Here is a 19,570-nt window from a genome sequence, read left to right as displayed (position 1 = left end):
TATTTGATTTCTAACTGATATCCAAAGGTCATTTCGTAAGAGTGCAAAATTTTTCAGATTGATTGATGCTAGTGACATGTTTATAACTCATTCTGGTCAAAAGATATGAATGTTTACATATTGTTGTGTTGATCAATTGGTTGTAAGAAAAATGCATTTATCTTTTCAACGGTAAGTGCTACTAACGCGTGGTAAACATCAAACAATCTGTAAATTTTTGCACTCTTAGAAAATGACCTTTAAATATCAGTTAGAGGTCAAATAACGCAATGCCCTTGAATGACTTCGCCCTTGAAATATGACAATTGAGTATCGCCCAAATTCCATGAACAAAATATCCTACCTCAAGGTCACTCAGGGGCAAAGATACTGCCAATACACAACGGTAAAATTAGCTGAAATGCCCTGTAGAGATGAAAAGACCGACGAAAATGAACAAAACTATTTTAATTTTCATGGTATTCTCTATAACCGACCAATATTATCGAAACATTTGACTTCTGAATTTTACGCCACCTTGCGAATTCAATTTTCCATGTTAAATTTGAAAAATCTATCAAAAATACTTTTTAATGCATTTCCACATGTTTGACATTCCTAAAAACCTTTATTGTCTTAAAAAAATTTTGAAAATTGGATTTTTCCCTATTTTTCGAATTTAGGTACACGAGTTTCTGTAAGCTTTTGAACATTCCTTGTACAATCAAGTGTGCTCTTTCGATTGACGCTAAAATTTCCTTGGCGTCACAACAGGCAGAATCTGTCACTGTCCTTTTCCACATCTTTTAGCCATTGTGCTGCATAAAAGGTGAGAACTATTCATCTAAGCAACAAGTTCATTGCCAAAAAGGATAACATCATTATGCGCATTTTATGAAGTATTTTGTTTGGAAGATGAGTAAAACCATTAAATAATATCTTTTTTGATGCGAAAAGCATGGCAGTAAAAAAGTTAAGATAAAAGTTGAATACTCAACCTTTTTCGTTTTACGATTTTCCACGAATGGAAAGCTGTGACAAAAGCCATTGTAAATAAATGTGTAAATTAAGTTGCATCATCAATTGGAATTTACATGAAATTCAAATGAGGAATAACGAAAGGAAAAAAGAGAAGCGAAAAAGAAGACTAAATGCTAAAATAGAAGGGCAGAAAATGCTTAATGCAATGTTAATCAAGTTTTGATGGAAATGATTTTTTTCTCTTTTCTCTCTTATTCTCTAGTTTCCAATGGGAATTGTTAAACCAAAGATTGTTTAAAGCACAGAGACTGAGAGCAAAACATTGAACATTAATTTTCATGGTTTGGGGTTAATATTATTATTACATTAAACTAATGTTTTGCAACTCAACTTTTTTCCCTTTTTTACTCTTTTTGTTTCATTCATTATCATTATCAGTTGCAAGTACAAAGTTGGCTGCGATCAGTTTTTTGTTCATCATCTCTCATTGAATCTCAATTCTTTCAATGATAATGATGATAATTGGGTTAATCATTCATCAATTTAACCCAAATCAAGTGATGTTTCAATGCAACAACATCCAAAGTAAAGGGCATTTAATTCACTTGTTTGTCGAGCACAAAATATAATAACATCAATCATTTTCATCTCTTTTCATTAATTAATATTTTGCCCAAATTTGCAAACATTGGGTGACATTAAATTGAAAAGTTTAATCGGGTCAAGATTTGCAAGAAAATGCCATTTTTTATTCAATCTGGCAGTTTTATGTTAATTGTTTTGCTTCAAGATTCAAAGTTTTGGTTAATCAATGTTTAAAATCCCAGTAGCAAGTAAGAAAATTAATGTTGCAAATGAAGGTAATGGCAAAGTAGAGCAACAGCAAGATGAATAAAATGCTTTTCTTGTAAAAACAGCAAAATCCGAGTTTATTTAAACTGTGATTGATGATTTGTAATCTCTAAATCTCAATTTAATCTGAATAAAGTAGAGTTTATTTAACAAGAAAATTGAATATCTTTGAGTTTGTTTTTTCTTCCTTCAAAACTCTTTTCCTTTTGTTTCCCAAGTTTAACCTCTTTTGACCGACGATTGCCATTTTCGATGTTACCTTAACCTAACCTTTAACCCAAGTAGCTTTGATCATCTTTATTAAATGCAACTTGCAAGTAAAAAAACAACAGTAAAACATCACAACTTGAAAAAGTGCAAAGTTATGAGCAATTATGATGTTCGTTGAATTTTTCATAAGAATTTCAAGAGAAAAGTGTTTAAGAAATTTTTCTTCTTAAACACTTTCTTTTCATCCATTATCCAATATGCGTTGGTTCAATGTTTTGCTTTTACACTCTAGTCTTGAAGTGATTCAACGTCAACATAAATTGATTCAAAGTTGATTTAAAACACTTATCTTTAGTTGCATCGCTCTAACGTACTAAACCATCAGCTTTTGCTTGATTCTTTTGCAACTTTTTTCGTCTCTCGTTGTTCTTGTCATCTTTATCTGTTTCATCTTCATCTCATTTCGTTTTATTTTTTTTTCCTTCTTCTTCTTCTCACAGTTTCTCAATGATTACTTTGTCTTCAAGTTGATGATCATTTTCATCTCTGGTTTTCACTATTTACTCGAGTTTCAAGGCTATTTCTCAGTACTTTTTGCTTTGTTACTTCATCTTGAGAGAGAAGCAAAAAGAAACAAAAAGCACATCAACATGATCAATAGTTTTCAACAATTGTGCAAAGTAACCTGTCAATTGTGATATACACAAATCGTTCAAATGCTGTTTGAATTTTGAGATAACAATTCAACCTTTTACTTGGAATTACTTTTTTCTCACCTATTTTATACTTTCTCAGTTTTACAATTTTCCCATTTTTCAATTTCATCAATTCTCAACAACCAAAGTGCAAAAAAAGGAAGAGAATTTTTTTTCAAAAGATAAACAAAAATTATTGCCTCAATTCGGCTGATTTGAATACGATTCTAGAATTTTAAATAAATGCATTGTTTCTATTCTTTAATCTCATTAATTTCCATGTTCACTCATGTCTCATCATATTAATTTCATTTTGTATTTTCTGGTAACCTTAAGTTCTACAAGTTTTATTGTGCAATTTGCAGTTAAGTCAACGCTGAAATCGAAGTTCAAATTTGAATTTGAATTGATGTGTAGAATTTAAAAAAAATATTCGATTCTGCTTTGCGATGCAAGAATACATAAAGATCAGACTGGCAGGTCATGCATGAGATGAAGTTAGCTTAGTTATTGATTGCAGTTTGATAGTTTTCTTTGATGAGAAAGTGAACAATTTTTATTTCCATTTGAAGAATTTTTCTTGGAAAATGAATGGCTCTTTTCATAATTGTTTCTGAACCAATTTGGCGAATTAAAACATAATTTAAACACTTTTATGCTAACCACAAATGTGGTTTCACTTAGCGCCTACTTTTAATAGACGAAGCCAACTACCAATTGTTCAGTCTAATACCATAATATTTATGCAAACTTGATCCATCAAAATGAAGTCATCTGATGAGTTGATTGAATGCAAAGCTTCAGGTGTCATTTCCAGCTGCAATTGTTATTACTAATCGAATGCTTAAAAGAAAAAGATTCATCAATGATATTGAATGATCAGAAACTACACAACCTTGTTGGCAAAATGTTAAAGATAAAACAATGCAAGTTTGATGAACGTTGAATTGAACAATTTTACAGATGAAATCTTTTTTATTGTCAACTCTTGACAAACAAAAGGCTAAATTTAATCTAACCAAGATAAGTTTTGAGTAACAAATTGAAATGAAACTTGTTAACAATTGAATGCGGCGAAAAAGAAAAAAGGTAAACTCTACCAATACGGAACTTTTCCTGGAAAAGATTGAAGACAAAAAAGTGCAACAAAACTAATTAAATGGCTTGTATCACCTTTGAAAATAAAACACAAGAAAAAAAGGTTTAAATAATTTTTCAACTGAGAAATGATAAAATGTCACTGTAAAGTTAAACTAGAAAAAAGCTAATTTCATTCAATTCCAAGCATGTAATCATCTTGAAATGTAAACCTCATGTTTTCACCAGCAAAAAAAGTAACTAAGAACTGTTTCTTGGTAAAGAAACAAAGAAACAATTTCTTTTCCGTGTTGACAATAACAGAGTGGAAAAGTGTTGAATGATTGAAAGTCATGAGTTTTACAATTGGTAGGCAACTCGAACCATTGGAAAGACAAATTATCGTCGATGCGAATATTATTTGGTGAAAGGGAAAATGAATACACCAAGAACAAAGAAACACTGAAACAAGTTGGAAAAACAAATAATTTCAAATTCAAGCCACAGAAGCTTAAAATAATGATAAACTTGGGAATAATTTTGAACTCTTGTATTTCCACAACAGAGAAAGAAATGCAAAGGAAAAAAAAAGTGAAAACTTTTTTGCCCTTTTCTCTCAATTCCCTTTACTTAGCAAATAAATTTTCAATCCCAGTTCAACTCCCAGACTCACTCCCAGCCCTAATAGATAAACAATGAATTATCCGTTTCTCTTTCTTTCTGTTCAATATTTCTCTTTTTTTGTTATTTTCTTTCATTTTCAGAACCTTTTCCCTTCGAGTAATTTATTTGATACATTTTTCACTGGAAACAAATATCTTCAATCTATTATATACACTCAGCTATTTATAACTTCCGGTTAAACTGATTTTCTTTTGCGCACTTTTTTCTCTTCTCTTGATCCGCATAATAAATTCGAAGCATGTTTAGATGTTGATAAAGTTATCAATTAAATAATGTTGACATTTATCAAACTCGGGCAAGTGAAATTGAAAGAATGGAATAGACAAAAAAATGAGAAATGATTCAAATGTTGAAATATGGATTTTGAATGGTGAAACTTGAGGAGAAGAGGGAAAAATTTGAAATTTTGCTTGAAAAAACCTTTTCTCATTCAAATGGCGAGATTGATGTTCTTAAAAGTATCTAGTTGATCGGAACCTCCAAATTGAAAAGTATATTCAATTTTCATTTGGAATGAGGTTAACCATGGTTACAAAAGAATCATGATAAATGTGAACTTTCAGTTCAACAAAGTTCAATGGGAATAGAAAGCTTTTCCCCATCGATTCCAATCTTTATCAATTCATAACTGAAAAACGTGAATGCTCATAATTCGTGACGAAAAAAAGTCTTTAAAAATTTCGCTCAACAAGACTTTTCTCGACTTAATATTTGCTCGAAAATTATGAGAAATTCAAAATTTTCTAATCTTTTTCCAAACTCATGAAAAATGGGAAAAACAATGCTTTTGATAGCATAAAGGAAACTTACAAATGAACTTTACGTGAAATATTTGGCGACAGGCAAAGAAGCAGCAAAAAGGTTGCAATGAAAAATGTTTCCTTTAATGTCTAATGAAACGATATAATTCAAGATTGGCACAGGTAAATGGGTAAAGTATATTGGGTTAAAAGATTGAACAATGTTTGTCTTGAAGCAAACACATTAACCGTGAATAGCAAATGCTGTGATCAGGAGGTGAAGATGAACAAAGAACGAAGTGAAATTTTCGCAACAAGATTTACGAGGTAATCAGATGAAATTGCATCAATTTTTTTCCTCTTCACTTTCGACTTTCTTTTCACCTGTCTTTTAGCATCATCATCATCAACATTGAAAGAAGCAAAAAGTGCCTCTTTTAGCTTCATTTTTTCTCTTTTTCTAAATCTATTCTTCATTTACCTTTCAGGTATCAATACTGGAGAACTTTGAAATTACAAGAAAATGAAAACTTATCAAATCTTAATCAGATAATGTTTACACAATGGAATGAAAAAGAAAGTGAAAAATTCCATAACTGCTTTTGTCGAAAAGAAAATTCGAGTTTGACTTTTTTTCCTTTTCTTGTCGGTAGATTCAATAGTTGCAAGTTAATCAATGTTGCAACATGATGCTTCCATGGTTTTGCAGAAAATTCATTTTACTTCATTTTCCATCTTCAATCATCCTTTTTGGTCACAAATTCGTGACCTTTAAGTCTCACACCTTGGACTCTTGATTTTCATCTTTTACATCTTTTACTCCCAGTCAATATTTGGATTGATAATAAAACACAAATAAACTTTCACATTGGTATTTCAACAATCTATCCATTAGATGGAATTGTCTTTTGCAGAACAATCTTTTTTGGAGAAAAAAATGTTTCTTCCTTTTCTTTTCCTTTTCACAGTGTTATGAACCAAGTAAATACAAGGCAATTGATTAATGTTGTAATTGTAGCTTTTTACATGTCAAGTACATTAATTATCGACAATTATTTGGTGAAAATATTTCAAGAGAATTCCAAGTATTTTTGTCTTTTTCATCAATCCCAAGTTTCATGTCATGAAACGAGCCAAGTGAGTTGGCAATGGAAAGGCAAAAATGTTGTTCAAGTGGCTGACAAGAAGTACAACAATTAGAGGAAAAGAGTTGCTAGACATGAGAAAAGGCTTACAAATGTGTGAAAAAATACAAATAAAATTAATAGCATTTCAATTAGTTTGTCAGAATGTTGGTGAACAAATGTCAACAAATGGTAAACTTTTCAACTTTAACAGCATTTTGCGTTTTATTCAAACGAGTTTAACATGAAATAATTTACCGGAAAATGACAATGGACTGCACAAGAAACTGACGTTGATTGGGAGGAAAAAGTTTAACGTAAAATTTCAATTAACTTGACCAGGTAATTGACATCATTTAAACTTTTTTTTTACCATTTTGCAAAATCTCTTTGAATGCTTCAAGAAGCAAAAACTTTTGAATAAAGAATAGAAAAAAAGAGCAAAATTCGAATTTGATTGTTGGAAATGATAAAGGTATGTTGCACCATAGTGAGAGTTGAAGAGTTTGGAATAGTGCATGATGCATTTGATGATTGAATCGAGTCAAAACTTGGTTTCTCTGCTTTTGCCTTTCATTTCTTTTTGGTTCGTCATTTTTCAAAAAGTCAGGAAAAAAATGGTTAAAAAATACAATTGTCAAGGAACGCAGGAAAGAATGGAAAAAAGAACAGACACTTCAGAGATTCACAGGAGTGAAAAGATTGTATCCAACAGAATTGAGGATTTTCATGATGATGATGGAGGAAAGGAGAAGGAAGAAGAAAGAAGACAACATTCATAAGGACTATTCCCAGTGATTGTCACTGTCAATCCTAATGAGCTGCCTGGTTGTCATTGTTGATGCTGATGATGTTACTGTTGCTCTTGACTTTACATGAACCTCAATGAGATGACCATAAATCAAAATGGCTCAAAATGAATCACAGCAATATCTCTACTGGTGACTGAATGTACAGAAAAAAAATTATCAAAAAATTGCAGAGAACATTTTCTCTCTTCTTAAATTGGATATCCAATTTCAAAATTGGTATCTTATTTTTCACAGTCGTTGAGAAAGATATTATTGGTAAACGTTGGAATTGGAATTCGTTTCAAAAGTCCAAGAAAATCTGGCTGGCAGCTTGCAACGAGAGATGGAAGCATTCACAATGCTTAGGCTGTTTTAGGTCGGGCCAATATTTATTTGATTGAACAAACCAATCATTTAGTCGGTCGTCCAAACATCTTATTAATGTTTTGATTCCTTGAAAATTATGAAAATTCCGATGAAAAGGTCAAAGATGATTATGAAGACGAAGGTGCAGAGGTAGGAGAGAAGAATGGCCAAACGACGATTAGACTCTTAAGTTTGCTACTTATGGGCTGCTCAATGCACTCTTTCGCATTGGCCTGGATGTAAAAAATGAGTTTCAGGAAAGCAAAAAATACAAAAATTGATTTTTTCATTTAAATTTTTTTATGGAAATGATGAAGAGGAAAGATTGATTTATCGAGACTTTGACAGTTTTTATTGGTTTAAGTGTTTATATTCATTATTTTCGGCTTTTTATCCAAAGAAAAATATTCATAGTAATATTTAGCATGGAAAAACTGTTTAAAGACAAAACAAAGCATCAACGTCATTCATCATGGTCGAGTAATGAGTTGATAAATAGCAAGCTAAACAAATGAAAGTAACTTTTTCACGGTCATTTTGTCTCCTTAGAAGATTCAAAAGCTGAGTTATTGTGTTCATCCATCGTTAATGATTTTACATTCTCTTTTCAATCAATTATAACATGGAATGAATCAATTATTAAATTATGGAATCATTATCGACTTTCATCAGAAATCAATTCACCTTTCATGAAGAACTGACTTCTTTTCCTATTTACTATTGCTTTTTGCTTCCTTTCATTTTTACTTCCCTTCAATCCGATCAAAATTTTTCAGTCAAAAATATAAATTTTCTGATAAAAACTGTTGTCATTGAAGTTGGAGTTGAGAAAACATGAAATGAAAGTTATCATTTCATGAGTAAAAGACATTTGAAGATGAATGTGAAGTAGAGTGAAAACTTAACTCTTGCAAATTATAGCAAGTTAGATTCATTATTGAGACTATTTTCGTGTCTAAAAAACTATCTTTTGCTTTTTGCTTTTTGTATTCACATTCTTCATTGTCATCTCATTCATTCGCAATCAACCATCTTTCACTCCTTAACTCCTTATTGTGCCTTTTATCAATGCACACATTTTCACCTCCTTTACTTACTCTTTCCAGATTTTATTTCTCGCAAGATTATTATCAACACAAGCTTGAAATCAATACTGAAATCAATCAATATAATGAGCTTATATTCGGTTCACCATTTTGCAATAAAATTTCATAATTTGATAAAAGAGTATCAAATTTTTCTTCGAGTCACAACCTTTTGTCTCAAAATTATTAGAAACTTCAAGTTTTTTGCTTTACCTTTTTTCAACTTTTTCAAAGGAAACAGGGAATGGAAAAGCAAAGAAAATTTCCAGTCTCTAAAGACACTGTTCTGGTCATGATGACACATGGAGAGTTCAATTTCGGTCATTGTGATGATTCCTGATGAATACGAATTTTGACATCTGAGTCTGATCACTTCGAAGATTTTTTCATTTCATTCATGTGAAAAATTGACTAAAACAGTAAATCTATTAATAGCATTTCAGTGATTAAACAAATTTTGTGTTCATCTCATTATAAAGTTCAACTTTGCATCTGTCAAAATTCAAATTCACAATTTGATGAAACTTGAAAATCAAAGTAATTTTGCTAATTGCCGAGTTTTGATATTAACAACCAACAGTTGAGTGGTGAAAATTTGTATTTTCATAAAATTCGTTTTAACAATGAGTGATAAATGGAGTTATTTTTTGTATTTTATTCCGAGTTTTCACTAATTCTCTTGAGTATCCATTAAATAAATTACATTGAAACTATTTCACTTCACTTTTCTTTTACTGAATTTACCTGCAACTTTTCAATTCTCACATATTCATCAACTTTTTAAAACTTTGTTCGATTTCGCTGTTTTGTTGATTCATACAAAAAAAGAAGAAACGAATAGAAAATTCAATTCATTCAAGATTTCAATTTTGATCAATTTTAGTCTTTTTTTGTCTGCAACACTTTCAACAACAAGTTTACCTTGGGAAACTTTTTTTCTGTAGGTTTTCCAACGTTTTTTCAATTGTTGGTGAAACGAATCCTCATGAGAAACCAAACATGATGAATAAAGAAATTTATCATTTCAACTTTACATTTGAAAACAAAAATGAAATAAAATTCAGTGATAAACAGAATATTTTGACTATGGAAATATTGAAAGTGTTTGATCTAATAAGCTCGAGAATTAAATTGAACTTTTGAGTTTCCAATCAAATCAAATGTCAAATTTAAGTCGATCGAAAGTCGAGAATCGCATGATTTTCCTCGTCGAATTCAACTTTTCAACTAATTGCAAAAACAACTTTTGCGTTCCAAGCAGGAATTAGCATCATAGAAAGTACAACTTCGAGTCATGATTCGAAAATGACATTTAAACTTGAGAAATGAAGAAAATCTAAATAGCAAAACAAATCGATTTTTTAACCATTATTTGCTTTTCTATTTACCTGAACCTTCAAAATATCGATCAAAGGCCGATTCAATCATTGTTTGTTCAACTCTTAATGAAAGTTGCTTTTTGAGGCAAAAAATTACTTTGTTTTGAATAAAGGTTGTAAAGTGTTTCAGCATTGAAACAAAGACGCCTCCAAATCATTACCATAACATTTCATCTTCGTGATAAGCAATGATTTCGATTCTTTGCTTTCGAAGTTGAAAATGAAAGCAACTTGATTAACATGATATTGTGAGAATTTTAGATCAACTTGCACATGTTCAGCATGGTATCATGATGATATGAAAATCTGGAATGATGATTGTAATGAGGATAAAAAACGATCATTAAAAGAACATGAATTTGAGGCTTTTTTTCTTCTTTACCTTTACCTTATTCAAAGACAATCATCAATCATTGGCGTAAATTAATGAAAGAAAAGGCGAAAAAGTCTCAAAGTAAAAGGTGTGAGAATGAGAATAAAATTTTGGAACTTTGTGTGAGTTCTGTTGATGATAAATGATTAACTCGAGTCTTGCCTTTCAGTTGCAATCGAAAGATTTAATTCGAATATTTTATTGAAAAATTTTTCTTGACTTTTGTCTCATCTTTTAATCTCATGATTACTTGAGCAACTTTGAATTTTCGAAGTAAACAGAATAGAAATTGAAATTTTATTTTTTTCGCTCTCGTTCTTTTTTCTATTGATTCGATTGTCTTGTCATTACACAACAAAATGTTAATGCTATTATCAACGGGATTCATTGTTGACTCGAGTGAATCTCATGTCTAGACATTTGAATCTGTCATTATCTCAATTGATTTGTTTCTCAGAACATTTCCTTCGTTTCCTTCAATCCCACTCTTTAATTACTCTTTCCACGGTTCGATGTGTTTCATATCGATGACAAGAAACAGTGCAAGTGTTGACTCAATCAGCAAGCATTACAACCACAAAATTATCCTCATTAGCCATCAAAGAAACAGACTTATCGAGTCGAGTAAAAAAATCAATAAGTCAAACTTGACTCTAAATCTGTTTGCAAAGAATTGAAAAATTGAAACATTTAATGTTGAACCAAAAATAGCAAGTTAACAAAACTGAAAAGCCATTTCATACTTTTCAAGTTCAATGTTAATAACAATCAACATTTCAACTGATTATCGATCTCGACTTTCGAGCAACAAACTTAACCAGAAAACATTCAAGTTCAAGTTTCTCATTGAAAAGCAAAATATCATTTTGTAAATAAACTGTGAGCCAATCATAAATTGATCAATAATGTCGTTTCGAGTTTTACTTTTCAACTTTGCATTTCCATGTAAAAAAAAGTTGCAATTTTGATGTTCTTTTTTCGAAGACTAAATTTTCGATTAAATTCAATTTTTGTTTTCTCTTCTCAACCCGATAATCAGTTGATGGCATTAAAAGATTTAATCGACTCATTATTCGTATTCATTTGTTTGTTAACAATTGAATATCACTTGATAAACATATTATTACTATCATCATCTTCATCGGAAGATGCTCTTCATAATAAGCATATCAGATTATTTTATTATTATTATCACGTTATCAGGCGAAGCAGCAAAAGGATGACAATAAAAGTGCATTAGCCAATCAGAGAGGGAAACTGGCTCATGATGATGATGATAATGATGATGATGCAAAATGAAAAAAAAGAAGAAAAGAGAAAAGAAAGAAGAAAGAAGAAAACATGAAAAACAATTTAGGTTTCATCGATTTATTTATCATCAGAGCCAATCAAATGTAGAAAGTAAAATGAATCTCATGAGTCTTCTTAACGGTTTGATTGTTTTCCAGGCAAATTGAATGATTCGTGGTTCCCAATGATTCCTTTTTATGGTTTATTCTTAATATTATCTGATCATCATTGTCATTATTATCATCATCATTAAATTGTGTATCTCACTTATCATTATTGTGAACATTATTCTGAATTAACATCGACAAAAAAAAGTAAAGTTTCAAGATGAAAAAGGCCAATGCCAATGGAATAGAAAAGATGAAAGGAAAACGTCAAATGAAATTGGTAAAAATGGAAACTCGGGAAAATCTGAAAGGAAAAACCAAAATCAACATGAAAAAAGGTTATTGTTTCAAGTTTACATTTTACTCAAACAAAATCAAATCAATAAAAGAATGAACCAAATTTCATTTATCTTGATCAATTCAATTTTCGGGAAACAATGTTTTACTTTTTCGTTTGTAAATGTAAAGTACAATTAGATGATCAAATTTGATGAAAGTTGCCGGCAAAAGATGAAAAATTAGCCAAATCTTTCCATTATTTTCAAATCGGTAATTGACTAGAAATGAAAGAGAAATGACAAAAATCAAATGAAACCAATGAGATTGAAATCAATTTGTGAAATCCTTTTCTGATTGAAATTGTTTCTTCTAAAAGCCAACTTCTGAAAATCAATTTTCGAGCAAAACTCCATCGATTGAGTGACCCAGTGTAATTTTCAATCCCAAGTCAAAAGAATTTAAAAAACTCTTCAGCTTTTCAGGTATGAAAGCAATATTTGAAGCAATTAGAACTGATCAGAATCTTGTTTGACAGTTTGATAATTTTTATATTGTTTTATGCTTGTGACATGTTCATAACTTATTCTGGTCAAATGATATGAGGGTTTACGCATTGATGTGTTGATCAATTGGTTTTGAGAAAAATGCATTTATCTTTCCAACGGTGCGAGATACCAACTCGTAGCAAGCATCAAACAATATAAAAATTCTAGCGCTCTCAGAAAATGACCTCCAAATATTAGTCAGAGGTCAAATAACGCAATGACCTTGAATCACCTTGACCTTGAAATATGACAATTGAGTATCGCCCAAATTTGCATAAACAAAATATCACACCTCAAGTCCACTCAGGAGCAAAGATATAGCCAATTTAAAACGGTAAAATTAGCTGAAATGCCCTGTACATTAACATGGAGAATCAATATTGATTTTAAATGAGTGGCACTAATCATGAACAATAAGCATTTGCACACATTTAAACACATGTAACAGTCAATCTTACAGTTGGGAAATTAAAGGAAGATAAGGTTTCTATGTAAACTTTACTTGGAGCGCGCTTTTCAATTTTCCTTGGAAAATATTGTTGCTTGAAAAATTGGCGCGAAAATATTTGCGACTTTTATTCGATAATGATTTATTGATAAATGAGGTTTCACGGATCGAACGAGAATCTGAAAAATTGAAAGCTAAAACAATGGTTTAGCAATTAATAAATATTTACATTTTTTTCATGTTCCCTTAATGATAGTCATGTTGACAGGTTTGATGTTTAATAGTGAATGCTATTTAAAATGGTTTATTTAATCTCTTTAGTTAATGGCTTGTCATTAACGATGAATGCTGACGATGAAGACAACTTGCTCTTCTCTCTTTTATTGAGCTTAATTTCTGTTGCATCCTTTTCTGTCTAGTCTCTTTGCTCTTGTTTTTTTACTCAGTTTCATGTTGCTCTTTCTCTAATAATCATGATAAAAGGTTAAAGGCAGGCAAAATGAGATTATATTGAAGTAAACTTCAAGTGTCGAGATGAACACGAACACACTTAACCCAAACGTATTAACAGTTTTAACGACAAAATAATTAGACTCTAATAATTTGTAATTGAATTTCCTGATTTAATGATAATGGCCTTTCCATCTTCCACTTTTAACCCTTTTCGATCAACTCTATTCTTTTCGTGTTTCTCATCTTCTCTAAGGCGATCCAATAAACAGAATTGGAAAATCTGTAAACTTTTACTTACTCCAAAAGTTGCAATTGACTTTTTTTCCTTGAATACTTTTATTCCTTCAATTTGTACACTAGTTGATCAATCCAATAACAATTGACACTTGACACTTGTTTCACACTGAAAGTTCACTCAACACTTTTCCAATCAAATGAATTCTCCTTTTCTTCTGTACTATTCCACTATCTAATTTATCCTTTGCAAGTAATCAATTTGATGATCCAATGCAATGATGAATGCATTTAAATGATGCTTTAAGTTGTTGATTAGTTTCGTTTAGTTTTTCAGTTGTTGGGTGCTTTTGTCACGAGTTTGTTGTCGCACAAAATTTCATTTACTTTGGTCAAACTTTTGATCCAACACTAATTGATATTGTTTCAACGATTTGTGGATAAAGGTGAAATTGATGTTGCCTTGTTTAGTCTTATATCTTGATGTAATGACAAATCACCAAATAGAAAATTTTGTTTTTTTCTTCTTCTAATCCTTTTCAGTTTCGACTTTATCTCAACTGAAATGGTTTTTATCCTTCCAAATGAAAGTATGAAATAAAGAATTGGAATTACCTTTGAGTTTACTGAACATGTCCTTGCGACTTGGGTTCATGTCATCATGGTAACATAATCATGCCATCTGATGCTTTTTCGAAGAACTTCATTTTCGAAATGAATGATGAGGACAAAATTGATTCAGAATTTGTTGGATTGGTGTTTCGCGGTTAAATCTGTTAAATACTTTTCGAGTCAAGATTGTTATCTCAACACTTGACTGGTTCGCTAACGGAAAATGTCTCAAATTTCAACTCGATCCATGAAAAATAAACAGAGCTTTTACTGAATTCGAAGAAAATCTTGGAGTTTGCTGAAGTTATCAAAAACTTGGCCCTGCTTTGCATCTGATTAACCTAATGCTCTTGACATTTTACTAAAAATCAAAATTGTTGATAATTTAACCCTTTAATTGGATAGAGTGGCATTGAACGCTTTTTGTCTATTCTCTATTCTTGTCTTTTCTCGTCAGTTTTAGCACTCTTGTCACTCCCACACTTCCGATTGATTCCCTGAACAATCTCATTCAATTTTCTTTTCCTCTTATCCCAATAAAATCATTTTATTACTCAGGAGATTAATCTCCGGTATGAATAAGTTTTCGACACCATTTTCATGTTTTACTTTAAAAATTGTCGAACAATCAATTCTTAGCTTGTTTTCCTTTTCCAACGAATATTGATGACAGGAAGTTGATACATTCAATGTGATGTTAGACAAGCGATGATAAAAAAAAACAATTTCATCGCCAAGGAGTGGGCTATGATGTGACACATTTAAGTGTAAAAGAGATTTACAATTAACCTCTGAATCAGCAATAATCTTTTAAAACATCACAAGAATAAGGAAAATGTATCTACCTACAAAAAGGTGATCGAAGTTGTAACTTTGAACACAGGGATTTTCTCGAAAACTATTCGTCATGAAATTTTAATTCCATCAATGGACTTTTTTTCACGCCACTAAAACCTAAAAAAAGTCCTAATCGAAAGAAATTTCTTCACTCCTCAAGATTCGATTATTATTGGATTCACTTTAGTTTTTCGCTTAAAATGAATCAATTAAACCAGTCGACCCAATGGGTCAATGGTTAGAGCGAAGATTCCGTGAAAACTGACTTTTCTCATTTCTATTCCTTACTGAAGCTTTAAATTTTTCAGTAAGTTCACTAGTTGGTGAGTTTATCAATAGTCAATATTTTAGCAAGTCAGTCATTAATGTATGAATCAACTAAGCTTGGGATTCTAAGGCACTTATGATTAAGCTCGTCAAATCCTGGTTACTAAACTGGTATAAATGGGGTAAACAATATGATTGATCATTAGTATCACTGAGCCTCTAAATTGACTTTAAATTTACTCGAGGAAAATTGAATTCGAATTTTACATTTCTTTATTTTTTCGTTTTCCTCTCTTCCTTGTTTCCCTTGATGCACAGATTGAATTGATGCATTAATAGCAATCTCTGTCCATTTAACCGCAAATGTTTGCCTCATCAAACAATTGTGTAATTCATTGTAACCATCTTATCACCGGGAATCAGCATTGTTAATACAATAAAGAAGCACCATGTAATCAGCTACTATTGAAACCAGAATGAAGCAGTCAACTTTTCCATTGCGATCATCAGATTCAAATTACATGTTGACTTGATGTTTCATTTTGATATTTCATCTTTTTTTCCAATGACAGATTTTATTTGTGAAGGAACTGGAAATGAACTCAAAGATATTCACATTAATGAATCAATCCATTGTTTCCCATATTTACATAATGAAATGCATCAGGTGAAAATGACGATAAAATTCAGTAACAAGTACTGAAGATAACGATTGAAAGCAAAACTTATCTGCGAAATTTACGTTTACGGTAAAAAAACAGATTTGATTTTATTCCCTTTTCCATCGCATTACAATTGAAGACTAAAAGACTGTTCATTTGTGCCATTTATCCAATTGAATGTAAAAAAGAAATTCTTTTATCATTAAATGAATTTTCTCCTTGACTCTCACTAAACCTTGTTTTACTTCTGTGTACTTATTTTGATGAGTTGAAGTTTACTGCACTTGCTGTGGAAACGTTACAAAGATGACACTTTTACTCATAGTTATTAGCTTTATCGGTGTTTTTCATGGATCTGTCCATGCAACTCAAAACAGTTCCGATGTTGGTCTAACGATTGGCGATCTGATAACCTCAAGAGGCTTCATCCATGAACCGCACTATGTGACAACTCGAGACGGTTACATTTTGGGCATTCATCGAATGATCAATCCGTTGAGCAGAAAATACATTCCAGGAAAACCAAAACCAATTCTCCTTCAATGTGGCCTTCTTTGTTCTGGATCCGAGTTTCTCGATAACTCCGACAGCGGTTACCTCAACGAAACAATGATTGCTTATCGCCATGTCCTCAACATGATTGATTTCGAATCAGAAGGAAACAACTTGGGCTTCCTTTTAGCGAATCTTGGTTTCGATGTTTGGTTTTTCCATCCAAGAGGAAACATGTACTCGCGAAATCACACCACACTGGACCCTGATTCAGGTAAGAACAAAATTTGAAGAGAACAAACGGAAATCTTAAAAAATCGACTTGCAACAGATAAAAGCTATTGGCAATTTACTTGGGATCAAATGGCCTTAATCGATCTTCCAGCAACTTTTGAACTCATCATGAACCAAACTGAGCAAAGTATGAACCTTTTCTTTTTTACTTTTATTTTCACCTAAAAATGGATTGCATGATAATATTTATTGATATTTTTCTTTTAGCTGTTGGTTACATTGGCTACTCTCAAGGTGGAACTACGATTTTTGGGCTTTTATCCGAGTGGCCCGAATATTCGGCAAATGTGGTTCCAATCATCAACATTGCTCCAGCAGTTCGACTCGACAATTATGCTGGTCTTCCCTATCAATCCATCCTCGAGTCTCCCCTGGTAATGAACTATGTGATGAACAGAGGAGGGGAATGTTTTGGTCGACAGCAATTTTCATTTTGTGAGGAAAGTCCAATCATGAAGATTGTGTGCAATTTTGTTACCTTTAATTTGTTGAGTATCAATAAAAATCAAGTCGATCCTGATCGAATTCCCGTCTTTATGTCACACATTCCTTCTGGTACTTCTTGCTGGGACATTTTACATCTTGTTCAGTTGATAAAGAATAAGAATTTTGCCAAATTCGACTTTGGAAAGACAAAGAATTTAATCAAATACAATTCAACTTCACCGCCACTCTACGATCTGGGAAAAGTGGTTACAAACGATCTATACTTAGTGCATTCTATTGGTGACCATTCAGCTGATCCAGCAGATATTACGCTTCTTAAATCACTTCTTACTTCAGGTAAAAGAAAAGCTACTTTTATTTAATCAACAATTGAAGGTGTGATTCGCCTTCTTTTCTGCTGATTAACTGCAACCCGATCTAAAGTTTTATGTTCAACTTGACTTTGATATTGATATTGAATAGCAATTGAATCGTAAAGTGAAGGCTTTGTGAGTGAATGTCTATTGTTCAGGGTCGATAAGAACAACAATTTCTGTTATCGCTATTATTTATCATTCATCATCATTCCGGTGAATTACCAGTGTTTAACCATTCAATTTCAACCCAATGTTCATTAATAATTACTTTTATCATTGACTAATTTATGCATTTTTTGCCTTTCCATTTATTCGTAGTTCCCACCATTTATGATCATGTAATTCAAGACAAAACTTTTGACCATTTGGACTATTTCATGTCTAAAAATATTGGAACTCTGGTTAATGGTCCGATCGCTGGAATGTTGGACAAGTACAATCCTTGATTCATTTGGTTCTTTTTCATTGAAAACACAGAGTCTCTCAACTTTTGATCAAAAACTTTCTCATTTCATGGCTTTAACTTGATTTAAGAGTAAACTTTTTTTTTCTTTGCATCACTATTTTTTTACCGATTGTAGCCTAATTTATCATTTCAATTAAATGTAAAAAGTGAGAAAACAAACATCAATTTGGTTTTTTACAATTTCAGAGTTTCGTGCAAATCGAGTTTCCAAAAAGTACTTTTAGGGATTGAATTTGGTTTTCAAAATTCAAAATTCTATTCGCAGGATTTCAATCAATCTTATTCCACTAAACTGTGTTTAGTTATAGGAATAGATGCAGACTTGGTCACAGCCATAGGTTAAAACGGATCGTGATACAATTGGAAGATTCGGTTTGCTTGGAAACCATTGGATTATCATAGTTGTATCGTTTCTCTGAAGTATTCCAATCAGTCATTATCTTATGTTGCTGAAACTGCTTCATCAGGATCACTTTGATTAATGTACATTTTCACTTAAATAATAATCATGTTCTTCATACCATTAATTCTGGATCATTTTGATACCAAGCTCGAATGATGGTGCCATGATGAACTGCATTAACTAGCTGAACAAAATAAAAGTGGATTCAAGGTGAAATGAGTATGGTCCATATCAATATAAAGATGGTTCGACAGAAGTGATTACACGAGATGAATAATTAAATAGAATGCATCAGCATTTAAAGGCTTTTAAACCTGACAGGTCGATAAGCTTATAATCAGCCGATACGTTTGAAATTGTCAAGTTGTTTGTTTACAAGTTACAGCTCAATAGTTCTGATAAAAAGCTTTTATACATTGAAGATTAAACCTCTTCACTCTTTACCGATAGACACTCAACAAATAATGGCTTAATCCAGCAAATCATTGATGATTCCTGATTAACGGTGACAAATGAGAAGCGGAAACTCAAGAAGAATACAAAAATCTGTGCTCACAAATTCATTAAATTGCTGACACTCAATGGAGCTAATGGCTTGAATATCAAATCTTGAAAAAAAAGATCGATCAATTTTCTGTTTTAAGATGAATTGATTCTCGGGTCACTCAAGCTGCTCATCACAGGTAGCATAGTTTAAGAGAGTTGCAGGGTTGATAAGATAAAGACTTGAAACAATCATTTCGTTTGACTAAACGATAAATCCAAGTGAACAAGTTAGGCTTCAATTAATAAAGAAAATGAAAGATCGAATAAAAATCTCTACTTTTTTGAGTTTCATTTCAAACACTTGTACTTTGACTTTGAGTTATGCAAATCAACAGTAAAAATAATCAAAGCTTACGAGTTGAGCCAAATGTTTTCTAATTGCTAGTATTGCATTATTTGCTTTTGCACTCATTTGATAAATATTTCGAGTTTTGCATTTGATTCGTAGAGCGAGAAATAAATTGGGACAAAAGATTTTTTATATTGCACTAAAATG

At 31.5% G+C, this 19,570-nt stretch overlaps 2 protein-coding genes across 3 annotated transcripts in view; one reads left to right on the top strand and one right to left on the bottom strand.

Moving 5' to 3' along the window:
• The window catches only part of LOC107361387 (protein turtle-like), a 163,946-nt gene extending 149,686 nt beyond the window's left edge, over positions 1-14,260 (bottom strand). Inside the window, exon 1 of one of the 2 annotated variants that reach the window (XM_089266835.1) lies at positions 13,757-14,260. The gene's annotated coding sequence lies outside the window, so the exon portion shown is untranslated. The remainder of the gene's footprint in view (positions 1-13,756) is intronic. The other variant, XM_015928210.3, reaches the window with a different exon arrangement.
• Positions 14,261-16,189: 1,929 nt separating this feature from the next.
• Positions 16,190-18,222, top strand: LOC107361060 (lysosomal acid lipase/cholesteryl ester hydrolase-like). The gene is made up of 4 exons (XM_015927787.3): positions 16,190-16,836; positions 16,894-16,983; positions 17,064-17,639; positions 17,978-18,222. The coding sequence occupies exons 1-4, from the start codon at positions 16,377-16,379 to the stop codon at positions 18,103-18,105; spliced, it is 1,254 nt and encodes a 417-aa protein (XP_015783273.2). The 5' UTR covers positions 16,190-16,376; the 3' UTR covers positions 18,106-18,222.
• The last annotated feature ends 1,348 nt before the right edge of the window (positions 18,223-19,570 follow it).

This window comes from Tetranychus urticae, chromosome 1, assembly GCF_039701765.1.
Source record: "Tetranychus urticae isolate SD_2017Ah chromosome 1, NJAU_TeUrti_SD_1.0, whole genome shotgun sequence".
In the NCBI taxonomy this organism is placed as follows: Eukaryota; Metazoa; Arthropoda; class Arachnida; order Trombidiformes; family Tetranychidae; genus Tetranychus; species Tetranychus urticae.
This window is presented reverse-complemented; position numbering and strand designations above follow the sequence as displayed.

Bases quoted from the DNA above. Each gene is read 5' to 3' on its own strand.
- LOC107361060 (XM_015927787.3), top strand. From the start codon at position 16,377: ATGACACTTTTACTCATAGTTATTAGCTTTATCGGTGTTTTTCATGGA. The intron at 16,837-16,893 runs GTAAGAACAAAA...GACTTGCAACAG, and splicing joins CACACTGGACCCTGATTCAG to ATAAAAGCTATTGGCAATTT. The intron at 16,984-17,063 runs GTATGAACCTTT...TTTTTCTTTTAG, and splicing joins CATGAACCAAACTGAGCAAA to CTGTTGGTTACATTGGCTAC.